We start from the raw sequence: 18,408 nt of genomic DNA on the forward strand, positions 1-18,408 counted from the left end.
TTTAATGGAATAAAAAGTGGATTAAATTTACCTGCAATGCCTGGCTTTGCATGACTTTTGCAGTGCACTGATTTTTTTTTTTTTTTTTTTTTTTTTTTTTTTGGAGGGGAGTTAAAGGGATGGAAGATATGGTAGGCTGAGTAAGCATTAAAAACCTATATATGTGTGTGTGTATGTGTATGTTTATACATACATACATATACACACACACACACACACACACACACACACACACACACACACCGCATATATATAGTTATATGTAAAAAAGAGGAACTGGTGCCTTAATTCTGCTGTTCTGATGGGGCTGGTACGGCGCCAAACGAATGCAACCTGCAGCGGATTCCCACACTGGCAGGAGGATGAAGCCTGGGGCTTCCTTGGGGATGCATTGCTGGTGGTATATATATATATTTTATAAAATATAAAATATAATATATATATGTGTGTGTGTGTGTGTGTGTATGTATATATCTATATGGGTTAATAAAAATCGAAGGCCATTTTTGCTTTCCGGTGGGCCCCGAGGCGTGCGGGCCTGGGCAGAGGGTGCCAGCAGCAGCCCCAGCAAGGACGACACACAGGTTAACCAAAGCCATAGATAGTGTATTATTTCAGATTCCCGTAACAGACCATTCCCAACGCTTGCCGCAAGGTACTGCCGGAAACAAAGCATCCCAAACGCCAGGAGCAAAGGAAAAGGAAAACAGGAGAAGATACACACAAACACGCTACATTCAGAAACCCCAATTACTGTCGGGCTCGCGCTCTCTTTTTTTTTTTTTTTTTTTTTTTTTTTTTTTTTTTTTTTGACGTCGCGGTGTGTTTTGGTAAAGTCAGCAAAATGGAGAAATGTCTTCGTTTTTTGGGGGTTTTCCTTTCCGGCAAGGTGACGACACACATTAATGCCACGTGGACTCGGCCCTCCCTGCGGCCCCGGCACCGCGGCTCTGTCCCTGGCATGCATCCGGGCAGGGGACAGCGGAGCCACCGGCCCCGGGCAGCCTCCAAGTCTGCCGGACTCGAGGCCGCGTTGCTTTCGGCTACGCCGGGTCTCAGCCCCTGCCCGTCCTCTGAACACTTGCAGTCACTTAACTTTTTTCCCTTTTTTTTTCCCTCTTTTTTTTTTTAAAAAAAAAACTTTTTTTTTTTAAGAAAAATAAAAAAAAAATTTTAATGATTCCATGATTAAATGACACGCGAGTAAAAGCAACCCGGTCCTGAGAGCCCTTTCCTGGAGCCGAGCTCTCTCCGCGGGGCCGGACCGTGCCGTGCCGTGCCGTGCCGTGCCGGCGGGGCAGGCAGGGCGCCGCGGGCGGCTCTGGGCGCTGCCTCCTGGCCCCCTGCTCCCGCCGCTGGTCATAGCTCCGTGATCTCCAGCGGGCTCTCCATGATCACCTCCCGCATCTTGTGCAGGGGGGTGGACTTGGCCGACTCGGTGCGGGCGTTGGGGTCGCTGTAGCCCCCGCAGTCCGCGGCCAGGGTCTCCAGGGAGCGGCCCAGGCCCTTCTGGTCGTCTTCGGGCAGGCTGTTGAGGTCGGACGTGAGCAGCGTGCCCGTGCTGCCGTGCACCACGTGGATGCCGTCGGGGCCTTTGAGCTCCACGGGCTGCTTGTGCCGGAAGCGGAGGCTCCCCTGGCTGGGGCTGTGCTCCTCTTCCTCGTCCAGGTCCTTCTGGATCAGCTGCAAAAGGCCCATGCAGAGGTCACCACCACCGCCGCCACCGCAGGAGCCACCCTCGTTTCCCAGCGGGAACGGGAACCTTCTCTTTCTAGGCAGCCTCAAAGCATCACGATGGGCTCAACAGCTCTGAATGTCTGCGGCTGAAAGCCTCATCCGCTTGGAGCCCCTTCGTGCCCCCAGCGACCTCCCACGCAAGGGCCACGAGGGGCAACAGCGGCCTCGGGCGCGCGCAGGGACCTGCAGCTTCTCGGCCAGCCTCTGCAGGGCAACCGGGGTCTCGCGGCCACCCCTACAGAGCAAACAACGCCGAGAGCCGGTGGGGGGGAAGCACCGGGGGTTGTGAGAGGTGGGGAGCCAGGGGGAGAGGAGGAAAAGAAGTGCCGGCGCGAGCAGCAGCTTCGGCGGAAACCCAGCCTCGTCGCGTGCGGGGCTGCGTTTTCCTTCGGCGCCCCTTCGGAGCATCCCCGCGTGCTCCCGGCGGCGAGCCCGCCCGCGGCCGGCGGGATCAGCGGCGGCCGGCGCACCGCACCGCGGCTGCCGGGGAGCGGCCGGAGCCTGCAAAGGCCGGGAGGAGCCACTGCATCCCAGAGGGCACGGCACGCATTCCCCCATGCCCACGCACACCCCGTCTACCTCCGTGACCGAGGAGCGGTCCCCCAGACTGGCGGTGGCCTTATGCACCATCCGCTGGGCAAAGAGTTTTTTCAAGCGCATGTAATCATCCAGGACCACCTTCAAGAGAGAGCCCTGGGCGGAGCGGGGAGAGAGCACGGTTATCCGAGCGAGCACCTTTTGGCCCCATCCTGGCATTTCTTGGAGCAAAATCACTTGCCAGTGGCGCTGCCACTCCCCGGAGTGGAAGCGGGAGCTGTAGGAAACACCCCTGCTTCCCTTCGCGAAGGCCGTCCGGGGCAGGGAGAGGGCGCAGCCCGACTCACCTTGATGGGCCCCTCGCGCATGATCTGCCCCAGTTTAGCAATGTTGTCGTACTCCTGGATGGCAGCCCGGAGGTAGCGGTCGTCTTCGGGCTTGGCTGCAGAAGGCTCTCTGCCGAAGGTCCCCTGCGAGAGGAGAGGGCACCTGAAGATACGGCAGGAGGAGGAGGAGGAGCTTTGCTCTGTCTTAGGATGAAGGCAGCATCAGGGTCCCGACTGCCTTCCTGTTGGTCCTCGTCCCCCCGTGGCCATCCCTATGCGACTTCATTTCTCACTGCCACCCCTTGCCCTAGAAGCTGGGTCCTCCCCCGACAGGCTGAGGGACAGCCATCCCTGCCATCCTGAACCAAACCGCCGTGACAGAGGACAACTTCCACCACCCTGCCCTGCTCTGGACTCCAGCGACTGCCTGGGAGCCGCACAGGGAGCTGAGGAGCGGGCCAGAGCGAATGCCTGTGCCACCCAGCCGGTGGGCCGGCCCGGGGCCGCGTCTCACGTGAGTCCTGGCCGGGCTGTTCCACAGGTCGGTGATCTCGCTCAGGTTCTCCGGCAGGTCGTCCTCGTGCTCCGCCTGCGCTGCCAGCTCCATATTCCTGCAGAAAGGGTCCAGCCACACGGGGTTGGCCCTGCCCAGGGAGGAGACACGGCCGTTAATGCAAGAGCCACGGGAGGCTGATGGTTGCTGGCCGAAGAAAGCCGGCATCCCTCGCCCACGAGCAGTCTCGGAGCCCATGATGTGACCCGACGTGCCACGTAGCAAACCCTGGGCTGGGGGAGAACTCACCCGTCAAAGGAATATTTGTTGGTGTTTGGCATATCCATGATGTCCATGAAGCCCCTGTTCCCTGCAAAAAGGCAGAGGTGGAGGTTGCATTTCTGCACGGCCGGGGCACAGGTCAGTACTTCTGTATGCCCACCCACCACCTCCAGCTGTGCAGGCTCCCTCTGACTCACACCCCGCTCTGACTCCCCACGTCTCTCCATGCCCTGCGTCGCTGGGTTTTCTCCCTGCCACCAGTGCTCATGCTCTCTCGTGCGCGGGACCACCCGCCCACACCCCTCCCCGAAGGGGCCAACCTCCTCCAGGTTGTTAGATACACCTTACTTTTTGTTTTTGAGCTGCAGAACCCCAGCGTAGCTCACCTGTGGAGCCAGCCACTATAGCTTTTAATTTTCTTTTGTGCCTGCAAAATAAAGACAGAGAGGAAATTAGGGAAGCAATTAAGCCTGACGCTTTAAATGAGAGAGGCACATAGATCTGCAGTAATCCTGCAAACCAACCCCTCCACACATTGCAAGCACGGCAGGGAGAGAAGAATATGGTTAAAGCAACAATATCCTGAGGGAAGAGGGACAGTTTCTGAACCCACTAGCTTCATGTGTTGCTTCAGGCTCTTTAAGATACGAAGATCTCTGGAAAGGCTTTCCTGGACTACAGCAATCAGAGGCCAGCTCGATGCAGTTTCCCAGCTGGGACGCTGCCTGTTTGGCCCCCCAGCTGGGCCAGAGCGAGAGTGTGGCTAGCGGGGCAGAGCCCGGGCGATACTCACACTGTTCGGTAGTACCAGTTCATGAGGATGAAGAGCATGGCAGCCAGGAAGAGGAGAACGGCCAGCACAATAATCACCATCTGGGAGAGACAGAGGGGTATCAGCAACTTCTGGGACTGATCCAGCACCTGATTCTGGACACTGCATCCATTAACTGCGGAAAAAGCTTCTCCAGATCATCAGAAGGCCATGGAGAATGGGAAGGGACATCACATCAACTGCTTGCCAGTGCAGAGTGCAACTGTGACCCTCTCTATCTATGCTCAGAAGCCAACAGGTCCCTAGAGGAATGTCCCATCCTGCTACACACCAGCACCTTGGAAATATTGCACTTTCCAGGGCTGCCTGGAGGTGGGTCATGGGGTGGGACATGCCACGTCCCTTTGACAGCAACTCTGTGTGAGTGCAGCCAAGCAGTCATGCCATGAGGGACCACAAGGGCAGCTGGGGACACGGAGTGGGGATGCGGGCGCTACCTGCAGAGCTGAGAGGTCATCTGGTGCCCGGGCAGTGATGGCGGGCTGCACATCCAGCACGTTGTAGTTCCTGAAGAGGTTCCTCAGCTGCTCCTTATTCTCATCGATCATCTGAATTACCCTAGGAAGAGGAGGGATACAGGGGTGGACAGGAGGCTCCTCACATTGTTCAGGCATGTCAGGATTCATGATGTTCCCCGAGGACTATACAAGCCTGAGGAGTGGCAGACCAGGTGAGGGGCTGGACAACATACCGCTCCACATCCAGAATCCGGTTGGTTTCCCTGTTCACCACATGTATCAGCAGTTCTGTCTGCGCGAAGTTCACCCGACCTTTCTTGTCGACGTGGAACTGGGAAGAGACAGCAAGGTCTGCAACACAGGACAGGTGTCTGCTCCCACAGCATCTCCTGAGAATGCCCCAAAGTGTGCTTGCATGGCAAGAGACCCTCAGGCCCTGCGCAGGGCCGGCCTGGGCCCCTTCCAGTAGAGACCTCCAGCTCAGGTGTCTTCCTGAGCTATCATGCTTCTGACAAGCCCTTCTGCTAGCTACTTTCCCACACTCTGGCTGCTCACATCAAGGCAGCAGATGCCATCAAACAGCAAATGGGCAATGCTTCACTGCAAAACAAACATCCAAAGCCCTCCTTGACGTCTTTGTCCCCTCCCTGCAAAAAGCAAAGAGGTGCTCTCCAGCGTGCCTGGCTACCACTGCCTGTGCACCTGTGGGGACAACCCAGTCCCTAGGATCAGGCTCCATGGAGCCTCTGGTTTGTGCAGACAGTGCACCAGTGAAAGAGGCAGCAGGTGGAAGTTTACCCTCCCCTCCAAGCAACCTCCTCTTTCCAGAACAAGGACGTGATGGCTCAGTTGGCCAACAACAACCCAAATGTTCCCTGTAACTACCCTTAAACACAGCCAGGCTGTCCCAGGCAGCTCTGATCCCCATCCACAGCCAGAGAGAGAAGCTTCCTGCACAGACCCATAAAATACAAAGTGAAGGAAAGGAGGATGGCTCTCTTGGAAGTGGTGATGATGGAAACCTTCTGGCTGGATTTGTGCGTCAGAGTATCTCCTCAGGACAGAGACCCAGGGAAGCAGTGGGTGAAGGCAGTTACCTGCACATCATCTGTGTTGACGATGGCACCTGTGATGTTGGAGAGCAGACTGATGAACTCCTCCTCGAACTGTCTAACTTTGTCAGGAATCTCATTGATGATGATTTTGACTCGCTGGTCATCTCGCAGGATATAAATCCCCACGATGGCTGTGTCATTGTGGCCCACAAGGTCAGAAGCCATGATGTCCACCACAAAGTACCCAGGGTTGTAGGCTGTAAACAGGTCGAAGGTTCGCAGGATGCCATCAAGGGTACCTGGGGGAAGGATGGTCACAAGCCCGGGATTAGCCTAGCCACTTCAGACCACTCAGCTGAGGACAGCTAGGGTCTAGGCCAGGCAAAGGGGTGCCAGGCACTGCGATCCTTTTGCTCTTTCTCCTTGTGCTTGACAGAGAGACCCTGATCTCTTTAAACACCATGCACTCTCCCTGTAAAGGGCCCCGAAGCAAAACTTAAAGAGGAAAGGAAAAGGATGTGATCAACAGCTCTACATGTCCTTCGCAAAACTGAGGTCTGTGAAGGCACCTAAAAAACAGGACCTAGTGGACAACCTACTGCAGCCCCAGCCCCTGCAAATTTCCTCATGCAAAACCAGTGCCTGTCTTGTGGGTGAGTGAAAAAGGAGTGAGGAACGGGGGCTGGCTGTGCTGTCTGGGGGCCCTGGCCATGAGGCCATGGCTCTTCCTGCACACAGGCTATGTACCGATGCTGAAGATATTGGCCACCTCCTCGGAGTCGTTGGAGTGCTGCTTGATGTAGCGGATCCCCAGGATGTTGTACAAGACCAGGCTGTTATTCCCCACATCGGCGTCCACGGCTATGACTCTGATGAGCTCCGAACCCACTTTGGCGTCTGTGGCCACCCCTTTGAAAGAGAGAGAAGGGAAGGCGAGCCAGAGCCAGGCAGGGAGACTGTTGAAGGAGCCACTCTTCTTCAGAGCCGCCACTGCCACACTGACTGTGGGCTTGGCTCTTCTGTCCTCCCTTCAGATCCTTTCCTGACCCCTTTCTGCACCCTCCCCCTGGCCTCCTTGGAGAAAACTGTTTTTTCCCTGGGGCACCAGCTGCTCTAGGTGCTCAAGACCAGAGCATGTGCCCCCAGGCACAGTCTGGCTGCCCTTACCTGCCGTGTACTCTGACTTGGTGAACTGTGGTGCCTGGTCATTGATGTCATCCAGGAAGATCCGCACCTCCTGAAGTGTCAGGTCTGTGCTGAGGTCCCAAGCCTCGGCCCTGCCCGCCTGGTGGCCTCTGGGTGGTGCCCAGTTTCTCTGGCTGGATGCTTTGACGATGATAGAGTAGTATGGCTCCTTCTCCCGGTCCAGGTCTCGCAGGACTTGCAGCTTCCCCTCCCGACTCAGCTGGAAATTGCTCTCCTGGTTCCCAGCTGGGATGCCGGAAGGAGAGCCAAGTTAGTTGTCTTTTGGATCAGAACTTCTGAAGTGTCACTTCTCTTGCTTACCACGGTAGAAACCCAGCCCACAGCTGACATGAGCAACACAAAGCATTGGTGAGGGATGTGCAGGAGGAGGCTCAGAGCTGGGGAGGGTGAGGCTCGATGGGCAGAAGCAGAGGTATACAAAGCGGCTGAAGGCAGCAATCTCAGCCCTCCTCAAACTCACCATGCTCCTTCCACTGCAAAGCAGAGCCATGCACCCCATCTTACCTGCTATGAAGTAGTAGACGATGGCGTTGGAGCCCTCATCCGCGTCCACGGCACCGGTGATGTTCCCCACCACGGTGCCAGGCTGTGAGTGCTCAGGGACAGAGAGTGCCTGGTACTGGGGGCTGTCCCTCTGCCAGGAGGCCCCAGGATAAGGAAAGGGAGTGTTACCGCAGGGCAAGCAAACCAAGGCGCATGCAAACCACTGTCTAGCACACCCTCCCACCCGATGCCTCTCTCGACATCTTAGTCCCTCCCAGCCCTCTGCCCTCCACGGCGGCCCATGGCCTTACGGGCGGCCGGAGGAAGAGGGGCTCGTTGTCATCGATGTCGTCAAGTGTGACCTGGAGGGGCTGCATGGTCTCATAGGCTGGCTGGCCCTGGTCACAGGCCACGATGATCAGCTGCAGAGAGAGGCGAAAGAGCTGCCTTGGGCAAGGCCACGTGGGCAAATGGGGTGTGGAGACAGTGCTGAGACAGGGATGGAGGTGGTGGCTGGACAGAGTAGTATTTTCAGGGAATTTAGCAGGGAATTGGTAGGGGCAATTTCTCCTCCAGAAAACAGTTGACCTGAGACACTTTGGTTCTTGCTAAGTTGCTGATGCGAAGTTTTCACTATTGCAGGCTTGCTCCCGCCCTGCTTACGTTGTACACTGCCTGCTTCTCCCGGTCCAGCCTCATTGCCGTCTGGATGAGCCCGCTGACAGAGTCAATGCTGAAATACTCCCAGTCTTTGTTTCCTGCACCGGTTTTTAGGAGGTTGTACAGGACTGCGCCATTGAGGCCCTCGTCTTTGTCTGTGGCGTAGACCTCGTACACGTTGGACCGCAACGGGATTTCCTGTTGGCACATAAGCAGTCCGGACTGAGGGATGGCATTGCACCCAGGCTGGATGCTCCCCACGCCTCTCCAAACCCCGCCGCACTGGGGTCAGCCTGCCCACGATGCCCTGCACACCACCCGAGGCTTGCACGTGTCAGCAGCGCGCGGCCTCGCAACATACTGCGCTCGTGCCCCCGCCAACAGCGCGTCTGGCTGTCGGGCCTTGCTGCCCGTTCGGCGGCCACGGCTGCCCCCCAGCTCCAGGGTGGGAGCTGTGCAGCCCAGACGTGCAGTCCCAAATGGGAAATGCAGAGTTACGATTTCCTTCGGTTGGGCAAGCGCGCGTCCGGGATTGGCCTGAGCCAAGCATGGATTCTCAGAAAGGAGAAATTGTCTTAAATGTCAGCATTTCAGCCCTCATCTATAAATACCCTTGGCACGCAGCGACCAACCGTTTCCTTATTTTGCATGCTGCCGGAGTTTCTGTTCCCCAAAGCTGCACTGCGAATCCCTATTCACCATTCATGCTCAGGCGCACATGGAGAAGGGTTTTGTCAGCCTCCCTGCCCCAAGGCAGAATTAACGCTACTCACATTGCTCCTGAGAAGTGCTGGTCTAACTTCCGGAGACACTCCCCTATAGAGATGCTATCCCCTGTCCAGATCCCCCCGTAGCAAGTGCAACCAAAATCCTCTCGTCACATCTTAAATCAAAGCTTTCTTGTTTTATCATTGATGGACACAGAGAACAGATTATTCCACTGATGGCTGCTTCTTAGGTGGTGGTTACCTAAAAACAGTCTCTTCCCCTCAGTTGTTTTTTTTCCAGCTATGCAACCACATACACACTCTCTTCAGCTGAGTTTCCCTGCTTTCGTTTCCACTTTTCTGCCCTAGACTCTCATCCGACTCTTATTACATCTTTCTTGATTTTGCTTTCTTTTAACTCTTCACAAAGCCAAGTTTGGTCCCAGACAGTGGAAGATGCCTGGACTATTCCTCCCTTCTGTCGGAAGCTGAACACCAAGAGTTGAAGCGGGGCAGTGGATAACTCCAGTCAAAGTTTCAGCACGCCATCATTCTCTGCACCCCTGCTGCTCCCACCCGGTAAGCAGACACCCCCGCCTCAGCGTTTACCTCCTTGATGTGCAGGATGGTGCCGTTGGGTGGGCGAACAAACACGGGACGGTTGTCATTAATGTCAATGACGTCAATGTGGAGCATGGTTGTGCCCCAGAGAGGGGGTCGCCCTTTGTCTGTGGCCACCACAGTCAGGTTGAACCTCTCGTAGGACTGCAAACGCCGCCGGGACGTGATGAGCCCGGAGTCTTTATTGATCTTGAAGGCCTCTAGGGACAAAATAAACATGCCTCTGGCTCAGGACACTTGACAGCCAGATAAATGATGAGGCGCTATAAATTAGGAACCAGGCTACCCAGAACAGCACATCCTCCAGCCATCCTTTGCTGGTGGGAAACCCCTGGGCTGCACTGTACCAGCCCGGTGACAACAGTGACAGAGCAGAGCAACCTGCCAGAGATATGAATATGATCTTAGGGCACCATTTTGGAGCATCTCCGCTTGCTGCTGAGTCCCTCCCTCGGGGCAGCTCCAAAGGCCTCCACTCCCACGCCATCTCCTGCTGTGTTTCACTCCCGCCTAGGTTGGCTAGGACAGGGCAATGGATCAGAGGGAGGTTGGAGGAGCCCATGGGTCTCAGGAAAATTAGTCTTCTGCGTTCCCCTGAGCCTTCCCCTCCACACTTACGCTGGCTTTCGCCTAGTTCCCACCAGCTCTCAGTCTGCAGGGATATACTGGATTTGAGGCCCTGCCATTAGGCACCCCAGACCCCTTCTGGCTTTCCTCTAAGGTGTGCGGTGAGTTTGCTCCAGGACACAAGCTACTTTTCTGTATGTAGAAAATCCAGGAAGAGATGGCTGGGGTGGAGGAGACCAGGGCAGAGGTCAAAGCCCGGCTGCAGTACAAAGGTAGGCAAGGCTGTAACATGTCACACCACGAGGAACTAGAAACTGCAGAACAATACCGAAAGCGGCTGCTCCTAGGAGTGTCTCACCACAGAAAGACATGGGAAATGTGGCTTGGCCCACACATCCCTTCCAATTCCTCCTCTTCCTAACCCTGCATTTTTTCCCCACTCCCATGGAGGACCCCCTCACTGCCAGTGCCTACCTACTCCAGGGCCCTCAATGCTGTAGGTCACCACACCGTTGTCTCCCTCATCCAGGTCTGTCGCGCTCATGGTTATCACAGATGTCCCGGCTGGCTCATTCTCGTAGACACTGGTGCTGAACTGGCTTTTGCTGAATTGGGGCCTGAAGTCATTGATGTCCAGGACTGTGATCAGCACCTGAATTGTTTGAGACACAGGTCGGTGGGTTATTTGAGGCTGGAGATGGTTGTGCAGGGACTAGGCAACTGCAGCGCTGCCGTGACCCAAACAGCACAGCGTGCCTCTGCTGTAGGCCCGCAGTGCCCTTCCTGCTATTCGTTTCTGTCTGCTGGGCGAGTTCCTGCCTCGGACAATGGGAACAGCAGTGGTCCAAGGCGGAGGCCCATTCACTCCGCAGCCGGCCGAAGCACAGGGACAATAGCACCCCCATCCCCCTGCCCCACTGTCCGCCTCCCTGAAGGGCTCGCTCTCCACTGTGCAAAGCTGGCCATCTGAGCCAAACTGGAAGGTGTTGGGTGGCTTTGCGCTGGAGCAGTGCAAATGTGCCCGTATGGCCTCTTTCCTCCAAGCCTTCTCTCTGCAGCATTCACCCAACAGACCCTGTTTCTTGGGGCCATCTGGCTTTCATTCTGGCTAATTGTGGCCTAGAGCAAACCTGCTGGGGAGGAAGGCCAGAGGTTTGACATCATCTTGCAGACAGGGCTGGACATCTCTTGCACAAGAGGCAGTGGGAGGAGGCAAGTCCTACCTGCACAGAGTTCTCCCGACGATTACTAGAGATGTCCCCGGGATTGTCCCTGGCCACGGCGGTCAGCGTGTAGTGATCCTTCTTCTCCCGGTCCAAGGCAGATAGGATGTAGATATCACCCTGTAGCACACGGAAACCTTCAAGTGGTTCTTGCCTGGCAGATCTGCTACTCAAGAGGGGACAGCAGGCGAGGTGTGGGGGCAAGGCTGTCTCACCTCCTTGCTCAGGTGAACAGCCTCAACCAGACCCCGGTACCCACAACAAGGCTGTGTGCAGCCAAACAGCCTGGGTTTGCACTGAATTAAGAGCCAGCCGCATGCTCCCCTCAACCGCGGCCATTGGGGGAGACAGGTGACCACCGCAGTCTCCCCTCCCCAATTTTCCCTCTGTTCCAGTTTCAGTTGGCTTCTTACCGTGTTGGGATTTATCCCAAACTTGCCCTCTCCATCCCCTAGACTATACTGGATGAGAGCAAAGCGCCCAGAATCTGCATCCGTGGCCTTGACCCTCAGGATGACTGTTCCCAGTGGGACGTCCTCAAAGACAGCTTTCTGAAAGCAAGAGGAGGAGACATCACTGACTGTTTCATCACTTGCTGTTTTACTGCAGAAAAGGAGTTAATACTGAGCTAATTCAGACCTTCAGTGAAAGCAACAGTGGGCTGACCATCTTTTTCAGATGGTTCAAGCACATACAGAGGGAAGAAGTTGATCCTCTGGGAGCACCCAGCTCTTGGCCCAAAACTGCACGGTGAGCCCAGCTCACCTGGTAGGACGGCTGGCTGAAAACAGGATTGTTATCATTGACATCCACTATCTGAAGGTACACGGGGATCTCAGCAGATCTGCGGGGAGAGCCATTGTCTGAAGCTCGGATGGTGAAGTTCAGCCACTGCACCTCCTCGTAGTCCACTGTCCTGTTGGCTATGACCTTCCCTGGAGGATGGCAGACAGCTGATATGAGAAACCCGCCCCAGATCCCCCCCCCAGACAGAGTTATCACTGCACAAGATGTGGCTTGGTAGCTGTGATGGCCTCGTTGGATGGAGGGAATGTCGTTGGATGGAGTGTCTTCTGCCAGGACACAGGAGAGAAATGAATTAAAGAAATCTCCCTACAGGGTAGGGTGGCTCACTTACTGAGCTGGAAATCAGACACGGCACCTTCATGGAGGTGCCCATCTACCCAATGCTGCGGTTAGACAGTTTTTGTCGCCAATATTATGCTGTTAAAAGCCAAATCCTGGCCAGCTTTCTTACAGAAGGAATACTGCTTGGCCCTTTTAGGATTGAGCTGTGTCAAGGAGTCATAGTCAAACTCTCCCCTTTCCCCTGTCTTTCTGACAGGACTTAGGGGACTTACACCTCTCCCTGTCCACCAACCTGCTGACTGGTCTTCAAGACAGGCGTAGCCTTTCGGGGAGAGGTTCAGCAGCTCGTAGGTGATCTGTCCATTGGCTCCTTTGTCTGGGTCCACCGCTGAGATGGAGATCAGCGTTGTGCCCTGTGTGGCTCCCTCCAGGATCCTCTCAGTGAAATAGGTGGCCCCAAAGGGGCGGAAGCGGGGTGTGTTGTCATTGACATCTAACACGTTGATGGTCAGCTTGGCTGTGCAAGGTGGACACCGGGGGAGGAGAAGAGGAAGAGGACAAATAAGTAGGAGAAGGGAGGGAAGGAAGGGAGAAGCAAAGACAGAAGCATGAAACTCCGGGAAAGCTGACAGAACCGAGCTGGTTCACCAGGAAAAATTACAATATTTAGTAAAGCCCCTGAGCCCTGAGCTGGCTATGTGACAGTCTCAGTGACTCCAGACATACCCCTGTTCTGTGTGTGCCTTAGCGCGCACACTGGCTCTCCCCTGGCGCCCGACAAACCCTGTGCTCGCGCTACGTGCCCGGGCACGCTGCACTACCACCCCCAAACACCCCGTCTAATGCACACTGCCTCCTGAGAGCAGGAACGGGCCAGGTCGCAGGCAGGGATTTACCAGGCACCGGTGTATTGTGTGCTGCGGTGATGGGCACACAGGCCTCGCCACCCCTTGTGCAGCCATTCCTGCCATATCTGGGCCAGCCAGTAAAGGAGACCCGATGAGGAGAAGCAGAACTGGCCGGGAGCTGGCTGAATGATTTGGAGCTCTGCCTCTGCCTGGGAAAGGCTGCGTGTACCCCAGGCGCCCGCCAGCCCCAGTCCTTCTCTCGCTGGCCTGCTCTGAAGTGCGAGACCACACTTACCATTGGGCATGCTGACCGAGCGGTCAAGGACCTCGCTGGCGTTGTCATGCACGGAGATGGTGACCTCGTAGGTGGCCACTAGCTCCCGGTTAAGGGGTGTTTTGATCTTCACAGCTCCTGGGAATCCCAAAAAGATTCGGGTTACAAGTTGTACCTGTGTATCCTGCCAGGGAGCCAAGGCAGACAGGTCTGCGCCAACTGGTTACTGCGCTTGCTCTCCTGCATCTCCCTGAAAACTAAACAGGAAAAGCAACTGGCAGCTAAGGGGGGGAAGGAATTTCTTTGCCTCCTATCTGCTGCCTTCCTGCCTGCTCCTCTTTGCCCAGCACACGGGGTCTCATGCTGCCTCAGCCAGGGCAGAGGCTGGGCTGTGCGGTGGCAGAGGGATACTGGGGTTGGGAGCAATCTCTGGTGCTTTCCAGAGAAAAATTCTGGTGATCTCCATCCACATCAGGTCAGCTTGTTGCCCTCTTTCTTTGAAGAGTCTTGTCCGTGCAGACAAGGGACAATTTTCTTTCCCAAATCAGCTCTACGTTTCCAAAACACGCGGGCTCTGGAGCAGGCGCTCCCTCGGCCCCGCAGAGCAGCTCGGGACGCAGGGAACCGCCTCGGCCTCCTCTGCCCGTGGCAGAGACCGCCCCGCACCACTTACCCCGGCAGGCCGCCCCCGGCGAGGTGCGCCGGGGGGGCCCGCGGTCGGTCTGCGAAGGCTGCAGAGCCACCGCACGCCCGGCGGGTGCCCGGAGGGCGGCCGGCAGCGGAGGCGATGGGATGGGCATGAGTGAGATGGGGGGAGACCACGGATGGCGCGGACAAGAGACACGGGCAGGACTGGCACGGACACAGAGACAAACCTGGCGGGCCGAGAGCCGGAAAGAAAAGAAAAGGGTTAGTTAAGTCAGTCAGCCAGCGGCACGGCCAGAGGGCAGGAGAGAGAGAGAGAACAAGGCGGCGTGAGAGACAGGCACCGGCCGGGAGAAGAGCGCGGAGGCAGGAGGGGAGCGTCGCCTCCCCTCCACGTGTCTTGGACACCTACCTCGAGGCAGAGAGGAAGAGGAGCAGAAGAGAGGAGAGGAAGCCGCGCCGCCCGCACCACCCCTCCTGCCCTCCTACCTGTCTTAAAATCCACCGCAAACGCTCCTTGCTGGTCCGGCACCGGTGCGTCCGTGTCGTCGCGGGCCACGATCTCCAGGAGGTAGTACTCCAGGCGAGGGCTGAGGTCTCTGTCGATGGCAGTCACCTCGGCCACCACGGTGCCGGGGGCGGCCGACTCGGGCACGCTGACTGTCTGGATGGGGTTGATGAACTCGGGCCGGCAGTCGTTCACGTCGTCGATGAGGAGGCTGACGGTGGCCGTGCCTGAGAGCGCCGGCGTGCCTTGGTCCACGGCCACCACCGTCAGCCGGTAGGCGTCCCGCTCCTCCCGGTCGATGGTGATGTTGGCCACGCGGATCACTCCCGAGGCGGAGTCGATCACGAACCTGTCCTGGCCCCCGCCCTCGATACGGTAATCCAGCTGCTTGTTGAGGCCGCTGTCGGCGTCCGTTGCCGTCAACCGGAGGACGGAAAAGCCTGGGAGAGGGGACACAGCCCTCTGAAGGGAGGGCGGCTGGAGCCAGCCAGAGTCCCAGGGCACTGGCTAGGCAATCGGGGATTTCTTTCGGCAAAACCCTGCTCTGCCTGGCCCTGAACACGTTTGCACTGCAAACAGGGCAAGCAGGCTTGGAGAGCGCCCGGTAGCTGCGGGCTTTACTCATGTGCTCAATATTGGGCGCTCTCACTTGGGCAGAAAAGGGGTAATTCCTGCCCCACGGTGAGGCCTTTGCTCAGGCGCATGCCTGGAGCCACGCAGATGCTTGGGCTTTGCATGTCGAGCTGCGTTGGGATGTGCTGGGTACTGCTGCCAGGCTGCGGTGGCATGTTTCAAGGGATGTACATTGAATGGTCCACAGCGATGGACAGGGCTCCCTGGGATCTTCCAGAGAGCCTAGTCTAGCGACAAACGAAGTACTTAACTGCCCTGTCTTTACCTGGGGTTTCCCAGGTACTGTCAAGCCCAGGGCAGCATGAGCAGCCCTAATTCCCAGATTTCCTCTGCAACCACGTTCTGGACAGGTCTGAAGGACTGATCTGAAGGATATTCCTTGCCCCGGTGCATGTAGGGCTGCCCAGTGCCCACGCTGGGACCTAGCTGTCCCATGCGGCTGGACCTGTCCTGACCTGGGGGGCTGTTCTCCCGCAGCCGTGCTGTCACAGACGCTGGGTGGAAGATGGGGCGGTTGTCGTTTTCGTCCAGGATGGTCACCCGGAGGTTTGCCGTGCTGTTCAGCCCTCCCACATCACTAGCCACCAGTGTAAACTCCAGGTGAGGGTTCGGGAAGGCTTCGTGGTCTATCACCCTGCCAGGCTTGACTGAAACGGCACCTAGAGGAGATTGAGAAGCCGGGTGACAGACCCTACCACGCGCACCATGACATTGGCACGGCTCCCTGCAGCTCCAGGCCAGGGTGGGAGGCTCACAAAGCCACGTCACCTGTCCTGTTGTCGATGACGAAGAGGTCTGGGGATGCTCCCAGGAGCTGGTACGTCACCACGGCGTTGCTTCCCTGGTCACCATCCAGAGCCAGGATGGGCCCGTTGAGCACCATGATGGGAGTCCCTGAATGGGATGACAAGGGTTAGCAAGGAGCGGCCACCCCCATGGAGCCCCCCATGGCCCCCTCTCTCCCCGGTGACGCATGAGGGACAGCAATGGATGGATGGAGAAAGCAAACAGAGCGAGGCCTCGTGGGTGCGAGGCAGTGTAGGGTGGCTGCTGCAGCCTTGGCAGAGTGACTCGTGAGGCCCAGGTGGAAGAGGCGTAGCGTCCGGCTAAAAACAAACAGACACATCTGTCAGATAAACTGTCCCCAGTGCTGCGGCATACAGAGGCTTTGTGGGCAGTGGGGTTTGCTCCTGGATCCCCCCATACATGTGCACGTGTGCATGGAGACCTTGCTGAGAAACCTCTGCGTGTCTGGGATCCAACCTCATCTTTTCAAAATGCCCAAGGTCTTTGCCTGTGAGTAGTTACCAGCCTCTGAGGCTGGATATGAAGATATTTGAGGTTATAGAGCAGGGAGCAATTTAAGTGGCAGGAGGGGAAAAAAAAGAGGAATATTGCTAGCTCTTGGCTCCTGGCAGTCAGCAGGACCCCCTCCTAGGCAGCACCCCTTCCCACTGACCTGCAGCATTTCACTGCTTGGTGGCACCGTCAGAGCTCAGCCGACGGCGGCTCCTCCAGCACAGCCTGGGAGACACCTCCCCTCGTCTGGCCCCAAAAGAGAGTCTCTAGGAGGCCACAGCCACATAAGGAAATGAGGAGAGACCTACCTGGGAGTGAGTTCTCCATCACCTCGGCCTGGTAGGAGCTCTGAGTGAAGAGGGGGTGGTTATCATTCTCGTCCGCTATTGAAATGACCAGCAGGTCAAAATCCTGAAGGTGTGTGAAGGAAAACAAGGACAAGAGGGCGATGACTGCAACATCTTTTCCTCAGCTCATGCCCCACCGCCACTACATCAAGCTCAGCCCTGCTCATACCTGGAGCCCTGTGCAACTGCAAGGCTCTGCTCCCAAGAGGACCTTGGATGACTTGTATGGCTCCTAAACCAATGGCTGAGCTTCCTTTCCCAGCTCACATCCCAAAGGGTGATGTGGGGGAGATTTTTGGCAGGGCCAGAGGATGCTATCAATATCAATGCAGTCATACAGCTCTCTGGGATTAACTCCGGCCTACCTTCCATGATGCTATGGCTATTACTGTCTCCTGGAGTCCTGCCTCCAGGTCTGAGTGAGTTACCAACACCACGCAGAGTGGTAGAAATGTGCTGACAGTGGATCAGTTAGAGATCCCGCTCATTAATTTTCTCTGTAGGGAGCTGCAGGACATAAATGCTATCTGCCAGTTCCCAGGGAGTTTTGCCCTGTGCAGAAGAACCTAGTCAGGGAACACATGGAGACATGGGAGCTGCCTGAGACCCATGGCATGGGCACCTTTCTGCCCGCCTGTTGCTCCCTGCTTGGATCCAGGAGAGCAGTCTTGGTCTCGCAGCTAGAAGGTGGTCCAACTATACCCCACTAATGACCCTGTGCCAGTTAGCAGCGCATCCACAGAGCCCCGGGCCTGAGCCAGAGCACAGCCACAAGGTACAGCAAGAAATGTTGAATTTGCCCTAAAGTCTAGTGGTGCAGTTCTCTGGATTGGGTCCTGGTGGTTGGGTTTGCAGCCCTTTCCTTGTGACCCACGGATGCTTTCAGGACACGAGGCTGCTATTAGAAATGCTGTGTGTAAATACAGCATCTGTGGCAGGAACCTCTTCTCCCACCCGCCCTGCCTCCAGACTCCTACTCCACTGGGAAGTTCCAGCACGTCCGTAATTACCCGCCTGGCATTGCGTATGTTCTCGGGGTTGTCCTTCACTGTGATGGTGAGCCTGTACTCAGCCACCCGCTCCCTGTCCAAGGGACGATTTACATAGATGATGCCAGTCTGTCAAGAGAAAAGGGAGGAGAGGCATTAAATGGAAGTGAAGTACACTTGCTCCTGTCCTACTGGTGCTGTGCCTTCCTCCTTTTCCCACTGTCCTGCCCCCCATTTCCACCCAGGTTAGGCAAAGCTGCACCAGGCCAGCATTTGCAAACTCCACGTATGTGAGGAAGCATGCAAAACTGGTGCACGTGTGGGTGGGTGCCTGTGGGTGAAGACGGGTGCTGTGCCTGCATGCAGAGACCACCCTCCGCCTCCCAGCTTCCCCAGGCTCTGGCGTGCAGGAGAGCCCCGAGCCCCAGCTGACGTACGCTGCTGTTGATGTAAAAAGCTTTCTCCGAGTTGCCGGAGGTGATGTCGAAGGTCAGGAGAGCATTTGGCCCCTTGTCCGCATCCTGGGCTAGGATGCGGGTGACGAAGCTGGAGACAGGGGCGTTCTCACTGAGGGTGAGGTTCATCGGGA

At 56.7% G+C, this 18,408-nt stretch overlaps 1 protein-coding gene across 1 annotated transcript; it reads right to left on the reverse strand.

Moving 5' to 3' along the window:
- Positions 1 to 875: 875 nt before the first annotated feature.
- On the reverse strand, positions 876 to 16,856 carry CDH23 (cadherin related 23). Its single transcript, XM_062580594.1, has 23 exons — positions 16,792 to 16,856; positions 13,420 to 13,536; positions 12,569 to 12,793; positions 11,953 to 12,122; positions 11,601 to 11,738; positions 11,188 to 11,307; positions 10,439 to 10,616; positions 9,386 to 9,597; positions 8,073 to 8,267; positions 7,721 to 7,831; positions 7,431 to 7,560; positions 6,888 to 7,151; positions 6,468 to 6,629; positions 5,763 to 6,019; positions 4,899 to 4,996; positions 4,645 to 4,765; positions 4,169 to 4,248; positions 3,762 to 3,802; positions 3,403 to 3,463; positions 3,115 to 3,244; positions 2,622 to 2,744; positions 2,317 to 2,430; positions 876 to 1,683 (listed from the first exon to the last, which is right to left on the reverse strand). The coding sequence occupies exons 1-23, from the start codon at positions 16,808 to 16,810 to the stop codon at positions 1,360 to 1,362; spliced, it is 3,390 nt and encodes a 1,129-aa protein (XP_062436578.1). The 5' UTR covers positions 16,811 to 16,856; the 3' UTR covers positions 876 to 1,359.
- Between the last annotated feature and the right edge of the window lie 1,552 nt (positions 16,857 to 18,408).

Source organism: Rhea pennata, chromosome 7 (assembly GCF_028389875.1).
Source record: "Rhea pennata isolate bPtePen1 chromosome 7, bPtePen1.pri, whole genome shotgun sequence".
NCBI classification, from domain to species: domain Eukaryota; kingdom Metazoa; phylum Chordata; class Aves; order Rheiformes; family Rheidae; genus Rhea; species Rhea pennata.